We start from the raw sequence: 14,073 nt of genomic DNA, 5'->3' as shown, positions 1-14,073 counted from the left end.
ATTGTTATTGGTCTGAATCTGGTACAGTAGGTGGCAACATTTACCCTTTTGGCAAATTACTCTCTGACCATCTTTACTATCAATTTAGCAAAAAACAAATTGTTTGTGTGTTAAAAAGTGAAGACATAGCATCCAGCAACATACTATTTATCAAACTCTATTCTCTACAAATGTGATGCCATCCTCTTCTATCTGAAAGTTGACGACACCAAAACTTCCGCAATGCTGTGCATTTTTTCTGTTGGACTTTGAAGTCAAGGCCTGGAATGAACATCCATTGATCAATCCATCCATCCATCCATCCATCCATTCATTAATCATCAATCCATCCATCCAACCATCCATCCATACATCCATCCATCCATCCACCAATCAGTCAATCCATCCGTCCATCCATCACCAATCCATCCATCCAGTAAATCCAAGGCCTGCCATATTGAAACAAAAAAAAAAACAACAAACAACTTTGTACACTTACATCACCACAATCTGGTGTCTAAGGTTAACTGAACAAGCATGATTTTGCACCCCCAGGAGGAGTGCCCTGAGAGAACCTACACTTGCACGAGGAGAACATGCAAACTCCAGAGAAAAAGGCCCTCTCTGACCAGGATTCTATCTTGGAACCCTCTAGGCAGTGCAGCCATGCCTACATCACTTCAGGTCCATTTGTGGCGTAAACATGCAAGAGATCTCCTACTGCACTATCTCATTGAGTTAGTCTGACTTTGTATAATTTCATTAAGACTAACATGGTTACAGGTTTTTTTTTAATAAGTCCAATAAATAACTATTTCTTACTGCATTGAAAAACACTAACAGATTCAGGCCTACCACAGTTAAACAACTTCTGCAAAACCTCATCCTGGTTTGGTTAGATTCCACCAATTAGCACTAAATTTTTAGGCCCATGGTGCTTGAACATCTGAGACACTAAAATTCAGCCACTGTCACTGAATCACAGCCAGCATTTCACTCCACTATAAACTTCTCATTAAGTCAAATTAGCACTGACACATAAAAATCAAACTGTTACAAGTCAATTCCCTCTATTGCTTTCCCCATGCTATTTGCTAAAAGCTTCAAACAGGCGCTATATGGATGATGTAATACAGGGAAATACTTCCTGGTAGGTTCTTGAGTTTGACATGTAGATAAAAAGGAGGCATATATGAACTCATCCGTCTGCAATCACATGATCCTACTCAAATATTTATGCACATATACACACATACACAAACACATATTTAATAAGAAATGTTCCAGAAGTAATATCTGCCTAGTTTAAATGGTCTCCACTAGAAAGGTCTATCAGAACAGAAAGACATTAAAAATGGTTCAATGTCCAGCAGAACTCGAGCTGCTATTTAAAGCTTCTCTGAAGGTTTGTGTCAACTTTGATGATTGAATACATCAGAAAACTGAAGAGTCAGCACTCAAAAATGTATTCTGGGTCAGACGGCATATTCCAAGACAGACCCTTGGCATGACTCTCGATGAACCACCTTAAGGGTTGTATTTTGATGTATATATATGTATATATGTTTTATATTAATTTAAAGTGTTTATACATGTATAGGCATATGCTATATTTCTAAGTAGTTTAAGGTTTTCCAGGAAGCTCTGTGTGTCTTACTGTGAGGGTTTTGCCTGCAACATGTAACCTTAAGCTGAAGAAGTTTGACAACTGGGGCACCAGAGTTGCTCAGTTGGTAGAGCAGGCACCCATACACCCATTCAGATACTGATCCAGGGATCAGTTCCTGGTCTGAGCAAATGGATTGTCCTGATTCCATGTCTGTCATCAGGTGGATCCATGTTGCAAAGGTTAAATCTGAAATGACTATACCAGGTCTGAGAACAGGGTTAAGTTGCACTTGAAGACGGTATATACAATTGCTGCCACTGGTGTAGTGATCAGCTTAGATGCTATAGCTATAGTAGTGGCAGTTTCATTTGAACTGGGCCACATGTTTTTTAAAACAAGTGCAAAAGCTTCTCTTTGCAGAGAAAGTGTGTTTCTGAATTCCTCCCAACCAGCCTATGCATGAGTTTTAACCACCAACAAGCTCCACCGTTTATTAAGTACCTGTCTGTCAAGCTCAGGATACTACTGTCCAAATGCATACCTGTTAAATCGTTTTGTCTTGTTGCTCTGTCTGGATGGTAATGAATGTGACAGACAGAACATTGGTCACCTTCCAAGGATTTTATGTAAAGCCCTAACCTTCCCAAATACTTTCTATGGGAGCTTTCCCAGATGAATGTGAATATATATCCATGCAAAGGATATATATGACAGTCTATCTGGGGTGTCAGATTAGTGGACAAGAAAGGATTATTCATCTCTTTCATCTTGCCCTTGTGCCTATATTAGCAGTGTTTTCTGACATCAAAACTACTACTCATTGTTTTAAAGTTTTATGATGCAAATGCCAAAAAAATCTTTTTTTCATTCAAATGAAAGAAAGGCTGTTCCTTTTCTGGCACCAACACTGTGACAGAGCAAACAGGCATATAAAACCATTTACAGTAGAGGTATAATCAGTACACATTCTGATGATCTGATGGGCTTAGTCGCTTTTTTAAGTCAAACCTGCAGTCATATCAGTTTCTTTGCCAGCCCAAAAACTCTCACATGAGCTCTGAGCATTGACAAAAGTCTGAATCATGAAGCCGAGGCATTTTAATTTCAGGTTTAGGTTTGTGTGTATTTGAAGGAAATCCTTCATCCACTGTCTGTTACATGCACTCTGCCAAAGAGCACCGTTTTGCATTTACCAAGTCAGGTCTGGATCCACTTTCCTCAATGAAAGCCAGAGAAGGGGCGGAGCACGCAATGTGATTGGTTGGACCGTGTAATAAACTGACTTGATGGGTAGTCAGACAAAGGCAGGGAGGAAGTGCCTTCAGGCATTTGGTAGAATGTAAACAACAGCAGTTATTGGAAGGATTGTCACGATAGCTTCCACATTACACTGCCTGAGGAGTGTGTGCGTGCATTTGAGCGTGCATGTGCACGTGTGTCCAGTCATGTTACACACATAAATCTGTTTTACCATGGGGACTCACTTTTTATTTGGGTCAAAAGCTTGTCCCTGGAAGGTGAAACGTATGAATTTTAGGGATGATGCTTGGATTTTGTCGATGTGTGGGTTGAAGTGTTAGCATGTGCGTGCAGACGTACAAGCTGTCCTGCATCGGTGAGTAACCGGCATGGCAGCGTCACTGTATTCCTATGTGTGTATGTGCGTCTGGTGAGTTCTGGGTCACAATAACAGCTGGGGGCACACTGCCTAGACAGTCAGTTGTGATTGGTTGGCACTTTCTGGCAGCTGTGCTGGCATTGGTCGGAGTTTTACTACAGTATCCACAGCAACAGAGCTGTAAACAAAAACAAGTGTGGCATGTGTGTTTGTTTTGGTTTTGTATGCCGTCATTTTAGGAGTTTTTGTGTTCAGCTGAGGCCTCAATTTGGGTCTTTGCTATCTGCATGCATGCATGAATCTTTTGTCTGTGTTAACCTATTTTTCAATGCTGCGTACAGTGCATGTGTTACATTTCACAGCTGCATATGCATACTGTATGTTCTGTAAATGTGAATGCAAAATGAAAAATGAATAATATGCATGCTTTTGTGTTTTAGGTGCATGTTTTCAGTTGCAGAAATGTTCCAATATTTGTGTGAGAGTTATTTCCAGACTGATCAGACTGTTAATCTTTGACGGGTCAGTTTAAGGGATAATTAGGACACCCAGAGAGTGGGAGGGGGGCCATCTCCTCCAACAACACACGCACAGAAGCCACCTCATTACTACAGTACACAGCAGACCCCAGCAACAGCAGGGCAGAGATACCCCCCTCATCCCCCCAATGAACATTCAGTCAAGGGGATGAAAGAATCAAGAGGTACGGCCATTGTTTTCCCCAGCAACATGGTACAGATAAATGTGTGGAACGTATGCATTTCAAAATAGGCTATTACTTTTGAATTCCTGACATTTCAATTGGAAAGTTGTAACATTTGATTGTTATTCAGCCCCACCCCCACCCAACAAAAGGTCTCACTGCAGTAGTGATGAGATGAATAACTGCATAAAGGTCTGGCATCAAATAAAGTAACATTGTGCTTCATCACTACCAGTGTTCCCATTTATATATTCCACATTTATTAGTGAGAGTTTGTTCTCTAGAAATAGAGTAAGACACAGAAGAGAGGTAAAGAGAACTTTCTGTCTTCCTGGTGAGAACCAGCAGTAGCACAGATACATCCATATTCAGACAGCTTGCCTTCAGGATATACCGTATGTATAACACACAAAGAAATACACCCTTATACACTCGCACATGTACAAATTTGAGTCACCCACACAACCAGACGTTCACTTGCACCTTCCAGGATAACAAGATCTTGTTAGCAGTATGGCAACAGCTTGAATCTTCCAAATGGCGCCATCATTACTGCCAGGGAAGGCTGAACCCAAATACACACGATCGCGCACAAAAACACGCACACAACAGAGAGGTTGAAGGGAATCCTGTTTGCCATTGTATGGTTTCTTCAATCAAAGCAGATGTCATTATAGAAGAAATCTTTTCAGTGTTTGCAGTTCATTAATGTGAAAAAAATCACTTTAAATAGAAACAGTCCAACCAGGAAAAATGATGGACCCTGTTGTTTCAGCAAATGAGCAAAAACAACATCTGTTTTAAATGTAAAAAAAAAAGTTTATTGTTGCCATGTCAACAATAAGTTTAACAAATGTGGAAATGTTAATCAAAACCATATTAAAAAGTGACAAGTACAGATGCACTGTTTGGTTCCATCCACCTTACGTCTTCTTTGGAGTTCAATAAAACTGCTCCCTAAGGTGTATTTACTCATCAGTGAAGCAGTGTTTTTGTGTCATTACATTTAAAGGTGCAGTGTGTAAAACTGAATATTAACATCTAGAAGTGGGTTCTAGATCACATTTCTCTGCTGGAAACTGTGGCAACCAGTTGAATTTAATGTGTATCTGTAATGTGAATACAAAACAATATAATACCATAACTTTATTTATCCTTTTTTCCTCTATGTTACCATGGAAACATGTAAAAATCCGAGATGGTGGCATCCATGGAGGGGACTCTCACTATGTATGAAGTAAAGGTTTATTCTGAGTTGTTTTTTTCAAAATAGATAAATAAATTCAAAATTTGAATTTAGATGACTAAACACTTATTTAGATAGACGGTCTTAGAAATGTTTTGCTTTATTTTACCAAGTTTGTTCAGCTAAATGGTACTAGGCTAAATATTACACACTGCACCTTTAAAGGGAGAAAAGCTGTTTAAAGTGTCCATCCTGTCTCATTCTTCTTGCAAAGCATTCTGGGTTTTTTTTTGCTGCTTCGCTACAAAAATAACAATCAGGATATAAGGTTTTCTTCAAAATTTTAGTCTGACATAATCAATCAATCAATCAATAAATCAGTCAAACAATCAATTAACCAATCAGTCTTTGTTTGTATTCAAAACTAAAGTTATCTCAAGGCACTTTACAAAGAGGGCAGGTCTAGACCCTAATTAAAAAATACATAATCAAATAAATAAATAAATAAATAATAAAAAGAATAATAATCATAATAATGATAATAATGCCCTTCATGACATTGATTATATAAGTTTCAAAATACATCATTCTTCCCTTTTTTTCCAAAAAGGACCCCTTTGACTCTACTCTACCTTAACTTATGAATCTGAATATGAGAGTGCAACAAGCTTTATGCAATGAAGGAGGAGGCTGGGGTGGAGGAGGTTAAGCTTTGCCAGCTGCAGCAGTGTGGTGCATCAGCATTAACGCAAACAGAGATTAGTGAATAGTAGAGGTACATCATACTTATGTCATATTGTACTGGGTTGAGAGAAATAGCTTTGATTGGCTGGGGGAGCTGGGAGGTGTTAATTGAGATCAGCTGGTGATCAGCTGATCACTGATGGGCGTATAACCACTGTGTCCTGCATGAACTAACGTTATGATTTAAATTTTTTAAGTGAATAATCTCTATCGTCAGGTATGAAAATTTATGTCAATATATACCCAAATATTTTGGCTGTAAAAATCTGCCTATATCAGCTGTGATTACTGGCCTCATAAACAAATATGTTACAGTTTTAGACTTTTCTTTATTCATCATCATTCCTTACACTCCAAAATGTGTTTTAAATTTGCTAATTTGTTCATCCTCAAACTTTAAGTTGTCAATATTGGCTAAAATTAATTGTAAATATCAGCATATCAGATATCTGCAAAAATCCAATATCAAAAAGTGATGTGCACCTCAATAAAGCAACAATGCCAATGATTGAAAGGAATTAAGGTCATGATCATGTAAAATTGTCATCAATCCAAAAGTTTTAATTTAAGTTGAAGGACTGAATGTTTTTATGGTAGCCAACAATCAACCTACTTTTAAATTTACAAAAAAGTTTTTCACACTTATAAACTCAAACAAAATAAGGGTCCGAACAGGCCCAAAAAATGTCCAAAGCACTCAACCTAATTCACAAAAAAAAACCTAAATAAAAAGGAGAAATTGTGAGCCAGATTTTTATTGTAAATAAGAAAGAAAAAACAGCTTCTTTGATAGTGAAAATGATGAGGATATAACAGAATTTTAAAACATTCAACTCCTGGGACAATGTCTTATGCTAGAAAACATGATGATAGCCTGTTTATTTTAAACCCAGAATCTGTTTATTGAATGACAAATCTCTCCCTCTATTCCTCTGTTTGTCTTTCTTGAACTCCCCAGGGTGCCAGGGTGTTAACACTGACACCCTTGTTGTTTTTAAGTCCATCAGGTGGACTGTGTCAAGAGCACAGAAGAAATCCCAACGGGCCGGTGTCAGTGAGCGAGAAACAGCGCGCGTGTTGTGTCAGTAACCTCAGCCCTCTGCGTGTGCGCGTGTAAATGTGTGTGCGCGTCTCAGGGGAACGGGGCTCAGGACTCAATTAAGCAGGCATGTGTGGAATGCTTTCAGGGGGAACGGGACAAGATGGCTGTGGGGCCGACACTATGCGCCCCTGTGTCTCGCTCGCCCTTGATCTCAATTGGTCTCGCTTTGGCTGACCCATGGCAGCGTGAAGGGGAGCCATGTCAGGCGCACTCACATATACACGCACACAAAGTGCCATGAAGGCGAGCGATGTCTCGCCTGGACAGTCTAAAGGGCTCTCAGGGGTCCTCTGCTGTGTCTCATGTCTCTTACTCACAGTCTCCCATGACAGCAGGGGGATGAACCAGACTTGATCACCTAATGAAGCATGTTGAGCCCTCTATGAGGAGCTTGTAATAAAGCTCCTAATAGCCCACTTATAAAGGTTCAATCCCTCAAATATCATGTTCACTTTTATTAAGCCTGCCCATGCATGAGGGTCACTGACTGGGTCATGTCCTTCTTTCAGTCTTGGTTCTTTAATACAGGATCCGGGATCACTCAAATAAGAAAACGCTTCCAAAACCTCCTGCAAAGCCACCTACCAAGACATTTGGGCTCCCAATAAACAAGAAATGCTTACCATTAAACCATAAAAGTGAAAGAGACTCTACTTTGCAATGTTTTCTTACATTTTCCCCCTTTTTTTTCTCTCAACTCTTTATCTCTATCTATTAAAACGGCAAAAATGGCATAAATATAATACATATGCACATATTGCTATACGTCTGGGACATCTTGTCTCTATGAGTTATAAATTTCATTTAAATCAAGCATTTAGTCATGACTGTCTCATTTCCAGCAAATATATTGTAGTTTTTTTTATTATCTTGTCAACTCAGGATTTAAAAACAAACAAAAAAAGAAACAGTACATTTGACTACATCTTTTTCTACTGAATGCACTATTAAATTATCAGGCTCTGGTGACCTCTACTTGACCCTGCTATGGTTTTTGAGACCCAAACAGCTGACAGGGGGGTTATCAGTCTTTCTTGATTATAGGTGTTAAGTTTCTTAAGGACAGAAGAAAAAAAGCAGTAAAAAGCAAAACAAAAAAAAACTTCTGTTTACCTGTTTTGAAGATTTCGTAGCGCAGCGAGAAGCCCGCCCCCTGATGGGCGTAGTCTGATACAAACTTGATGTGGAGCGAGGGTCCTGATGAAATGATGGGTGCTGGGGCGATGTTGCTGCAGTGCTTCCCCAGGAGGTCAGCTGACTCTGAGTTCCCATCATGGATTTCCACATAGTCATACCTGCAGAAGACAAACAAATATCACTGAGTAACTTTTCTCCAAATATGTGTTGGGACCACATAAATCGTGCAGACAACAATCTATGCTGTACACAACTGGTCATGATCAGGCCTGCCCACAGGATTGGCTGAGCCCCTGAAAAACCCAGAGAACGGGCCCTGCAGAAGTGATTTAATGATGAAGTCCGTGCAAAGTGTCGGATCATTGGTGCTAGAATTCTGGCTAACAGTTCCCTCAGTTTGGAGCTGAAAAGTGTGTGAAGCTATTACTGGGTTCTATGTTGGAAAGATTCAATTATGCTACTTTTTATCCCATTTTACAACTTTTACCACCGATTGTTGTGACTTCTATTGACCACTTTTAACCATTTTTTCCTTGTTGCCCTTGGGTGCAGGCTTCTTTGCCACGTTGAACCAGTTTTTCAGCTGTTGTGTTTTATTGCCAATTTTAATGTTTGCCATTTTGAACCCATTTTACTTTTTGTTGTTGTTGTTTGCCATTTTAGACCTATTGTTGCCATATTTTGCAATTCGTTGCCTATTTTTGCCTCTTTTTTTTGGCACTTTAAACCAGTTTTGAACATTTTGCCTTTTTTTTTTTTTTTTTACAAAACTTGTCACTATGCCTATGTTTGCCACTTTTTTGCCAGTTATTTGCACAATTTAGCCACTTATTTTATTTCAAGTTTTATCATATTTTTGCCACTTTTTGTGCGTTTTTTTCTAATTTTGACAATTTCTTGACACTTTTCACCCATTTTTTGCCAACTTTTGCTATTTTTACCACTTTTTTTTACAATTTCTGCAAATTTTAGGCATACCAAATAATGCAACTTCTATTTTGCCGCTTTTCACTCATTGTTGACACATTTGTCCCATTTTGCCACAATTTTGGCACTTGCTCGCCCATTTTAGCCACTTTATTCTGCAACTTATGCCAATTTATGACTTTTCTTTTGCCTTTTTGTCCCTTTTTACAACTTCTTGCAACATTTCTTGCCAGTTTTTGCCTATTTTTGCCACATTTTTTACAGTTTTTGTCAATATTTGCCACTTCTTTTTGGCCATCTAATCCATCTTTGCCACTTTTTGCCATTTTTGCCTGTTTTGTCAATTTTGCCTTTTTTCTGCCACTTTCGCCCTGTCCTTTCCCATTTTGCTTCTTCTTTTTGCCACTTTTCACCCAGTTTTTGGTCTCTTTTCACAATTATTAAATTCTTTCAATTAAATTTGTCCTAGTTTTTTCTGCTTTATTTACTGGCATCCAGATATGCCTATTAAGGCCTAGCTAAAAGTCTGACGTTATTGTCATAACCACTTAGGACAGTGTGCCTTTTCACATTGTTAAATTACCAATAAATAGGTAATTTTGTTTCTCTACTGCAGCATAAATAAATAAAAATCGTTGCTGTTGCTCTGATAAGAAAGGTTATTATTCAGGTTAACCATTAAATACCATTATCATTGCATTAGACCATGATTTTGCTAAATTCCATGGGCCCACAGTTTGGCTGGACCCCAGAAAGCTCCCCCCTTTCTCCCCCTTATGGGTGGCCTTGGTCATGGTTGATGTGCAGACACCTGTGGTGTGTACTCCCCTCTAGTTTCGTGAAAACTAGAGAGGAGACTTGAACTGGAGGAAAAGGAAATTATTAAATGCTTCCATCTTTTCACTTTTGTAAATACTGCTAGCCTTTAGTTCTTATATTATTCTGATATGGTATGCATCACATTGGATCTGGCTTATAAACAGATGCATTGAGCTGATTGTTTGCATTCAAACGACTTCACAAAGAGAGTATCAGCAGAAGAGTATCATTAGAGTTTGAATGAACAGAGCTTTGGCAGCTGACGGATGGAAGAGGAGGAAACGAACCACCTGCATGAAGCAAAAGAGGAAGAGAAACCTTTTGAGAACTCAACAACCGTACTGTAATGGCGTGATTATTTACTCCAACTATCGCGGGCGTCACGCTCTGCAGAACTAAATGAAACTATATCATAATAGGAACAAAAGCAGCGTGTGGATGTATGATGGCGTACTTTCTCTCAGCTCTCAGAAGGAAACAGTAGTGTCACATGTGCGCTGCATTATACCAACTCAAAAGGAAACTGATTCCTAATCTCACAACTAATTCACCTCATTTCCTGCTTGGTACTTTCAAAGCAAATTACAAGTGATTCTTTTTCAAAGCAATGCTGCTGTGCTTTCCAAAGAAATGATCACTGAATGAGCTCTGAACGGTGCGAGGAAATCTATATAAGACAGAAATCTGCAGCCACAGGTGTTCTGCTTTATGTTATACCGGGTCAAAGTCAGAGTGTGAGAATGTATGTGATGCTAAAGTCTTCTGAACTACTCATGAACTCTGCAGCCTTTGAAGCAAGAGAGGGATTAATGCGTAACAAATGACTCTAGTTTACATCTATGCCCAGGTCTAATTCAATCATGTTTGTAACTGAGCCTCAGGGCCTTTGGTCTTCAGAGAAATCAACATTTTACACATTTAACAGTGGAGGAAGCTTGCTTAAGCATTTTGTCTTGATCCCATTTTCCTTAGAAATAGCTCACATGATTTGTTGACTACTAAAGAGGAAATATAGCCTATCATGTTGGTACTTCATAAAGGAATACAGTGAGTCTGATTGAAAGGAATTCCTCATTACACTAAGAAACACAAGTTAAGGGAAATACCATTTCCCTGTCAAATTGCATGGTCCATTGACTTTAAAGAGATTTCCAACTAAAAAAAAGCATGAAAAATGTAATATGAAATCTGGATTTATCACAAGCACACATGCTTGCTTAATATGAAACCACAGCAGAAAGACTGCCTGGGACCTTTCTGTCCATAAAAGGAGGGTCCGGACTCAAACTCTATTTTCATTCTTATTTCTTTCATGTTTTGTGACCACAAATGTGCAGCCCTGTCTCCGGACCCCCAGCGGGGGTGTTGCCTCAGAGTCTGGATACCAAAGACACACCTGCCCGCCTCTTAAATAGCTTCCTGGAGAGACATTCCTGGCCATAAAAGAAGACATTAAGTTTGATCTGGAGTTCAGCCAATTCAGTCTCAATTAAAGACTTTTCTAACCTTAAATAATGAATACGACTGGACTCTAGTAACATCTTTGTGCTTCATATTGATCAGTCCTCACCACTGTGCCGTTAAAAGTGCGCACTGGACTTTCTACAAATCTCTTAAGTAGACACTTAGACTTCAGGTAAACCCACAGATTATTTACTTATATGCTTACAGGAAAAATCATTCATATTAGAAATGCCATATGCAAGCAAAAATATGCTGAAATGGATTAGAGACATTATGAGTGATGAGAAAATACCAGAACAGGTTCACTATGATGGCTGAGGGCCTAAAGCAGTGATCATGAACTGGCAGCCCCCCACAACTTTCCCTCGGAAAATTATTAAATCCAGAAAATTTAAGAGGGATGGAATTCAGTATTTTTAAAGATATATTATTGGGCTTTTTATGCCTTTATTGACAGAGGAGGGCTGTAGTTGGCATGGTAAATGTATACTTAATAGTCTTATCTTGATTAAAACTGTGGTTTTTCACATCAATTTTCCACGCAAGTCTCTTTGAGGGTTTCTCTACCTGTGACTCTTCACTGAATATCTGTTTCTTCTATGTGTTTTCGCAAATTATTACATGTCATATTAATATCAATGGACATCATGAGGGGTCCAGAAATATGTTGTTAAATATTTCAATCGCCCCCTTGTGGCAGGCTGCAGTATAGGTGACCAGGGATGATGTCAAAAGGCTAAAAAATCTGTTAAAGGACACAATATTTTCAAGAATATGTTAATCAAACCAAAATATTAATTCTATTGTAGTTAGTTTCAATGTCCAGCCATCACAGCATCTGTTAAGAAAAATCTGGCCCCTGTGCAAATGGAGTTGATGACCCTTGACCTATAGGGTGTTGTTACCACAGCCATCATGTTTTAGTACTGTCAGTGGTCAATCCAAAAATCACAGTAGTCCGGCATTTCAGCGCTCAGTGACCTCAGGGTTAGCTGTGGTTGTCATTGCATTAACAGTGCTCTTAGTTGTTAATAGGCATTAGACATTAGGCCGCTCCCAAACTTCCGGTTAAGAGGTTGAACACAGAAGAGAACGGCGTATGATGGCAGATTTGTTGGAGTTTACCCGCTGTTTGCAGGAGTTACCCAAGCTGACTGTCAATGACGAGTTGAATTTAGCTGAAGACTTACAAGTGCCATTAATCTGTCTTTGAAACATCGTTTTAGCATGTTTGGATGCCATTATGCTAAAGAGTAAACACAAACGACGATCGAAAAAGCAAACAAACAAATGCCGTAAAGGACATTTACTTTTGGACCCCTAGCCTATAGTTCAACATTTAGAATAGAGCCCTGCATGTCAGTGTAGCTTTTCTCTCAAGGACCAATTAAAATCAAGAAGGATTTGGACTTGTGAAACCTTGTTCAACCAAGGTGTCGAGTTCACCAGAAATCAAAGTTAGTACAAAAGCTTGGCACAAAGTCAGATAAACATAATGTAATGTTCTCAAATGCATGATGATATGAGAACAGACATCACAGCCAATAGGAGAGGAAGATGAAATTTTGTTTAGGGCTAGGTTTAGGCTTGGGCCAGCCCTACCTAGCAACAATAACTGCTGCTAAATGGAGGTTGCTGGCACTGCAGGGCAAAAAATCTGTGACAGACCTTTAAAACAACCTGGGGTCCAGATATCTCAGAGGGCACACTGGTATCTGTTGTTACTTCTTTGTATAAAAGATGCATGTTTGCATGTAAACATATCTGTCTTTTAACACTAAGACATGGAGAATAACAAGCAAAAGCAGCATCTTCAACCCTACAGAGCCCTCTCAGTGAATCTACACAGAATCTACACAATCTATACAGTCTTCCATGAACACACGTGAACTTTGTCGTGCATACACACCATGCAGACACATCCAGGAGTGTTTCCATTGGCTCGTATGGTTAAAGTCGCTCTGTGCATGTTTCGTGTTTTGTTTTCTGACAGGTGAGCATGCCCCTGACATAATGAGGGTCACAAACCTCCCACTCTCCCATCATGCTTTGTGTCTGGATCTTACACCAGCGTTATGACTCAAGCTGTCACAGCAGCATGAGCATGTGTGTGCGAATCTTTGTGCTTTTTTTCCATGAGAATGAATGTGTGTGTGTGTCGCAGTTCCTGTCATATTTTCCCAAGAGAAAGCCTCATCCCCGCGACAGTTTCCTCCTCCTCTCCTCAGTTCTGACAACTTTATTTAACGGCTACTCGTATCCGGACACGATGTGTTTTTTTTTTCTTACCTCTCCTGGCTCGTCCTAAATCTGATTAATTTGCAGTTTCAAATCTCTCTGTTTTTTTTTCTTTTTTTCCTTTCCATGTGTTCCTTTCCTCTCTTGCCTTTTTGAATGTGCTCTCGGGCACACAACCAGTGGACAAGAGCCAATGTGTGGGCGACAGAGAGGAGGTAGGGATGGGGGACAGGGAGGGTTTTTAGAATCTGTGAATATTTGAATTCCAACCTAGCTCTTTTCTTTAAGTAACTGATGGAGAAGGTGAATTTTAAACTAGATTAGTTAAAGGTTAATGAAGAGGTCATGCTACCAAATAGAAATAAGCAATGTCTGGTCAAATTCAAGTTAAGACACTTTTCTTCCATAATAAAATGGTTTCAGTTTAAACTGTTACTTCAATCAAAAGAAGTCACCTTCCTGCGTCAACCATCTATCTCCATGTCCAGTCTACTGAGAAAGCGGGTCTTATTGGGTGGTTCAAGCTGTTTTCAGTGAGTCACAAATG

At 39.3% G+C, this 14,073-nt stretch overlaps 1 protein-coding gene across 3 annotated transcripts in view; it reads right to left on the bottom strand.

Annotated features, from left to right (window-relative positions):
• Positions 1-14,073, bottom strand: part of LOC121522334 (neuropilin-2-like) — a 179,868-nt gene that overhangs the window by 118,586 nt on the left and 47,209 nt on the right. For all 3 annotated transcript variants that reach the window (XM_041806563.1, XM_041806565.1, XM_041806564.1), the window contains exon 3: positions 8,055-8,236. In XM_041806563.1, the coding sequence (XP_041662497.1) occupies positions 8,055-8,236 (182 nt within the window). The remainder of the gene's footprint in view (positions 1-8,054; positions 8,237-14,073) is intronic.

The sequence above is a fragment of the Cheilinus undulatus genome, linkage group 15, assembly GCF_018320785.1.
Source record: "Cheilinus undulatus linkage group 15, ASM1832078v1, whole genome shotgun sequence".
Taxonomy (NCBI): Eukaryota; Metazoa; Chordata; class Actinopteri; order Labriformes; family Labridae; genus Cheilinus; species Cheilinus undulatus.
The sequence above is the reverse complement of the archived record's forward strand: the minus strand, read 5'-3'. Positions and strand labels throughout refer to the sequence as shown.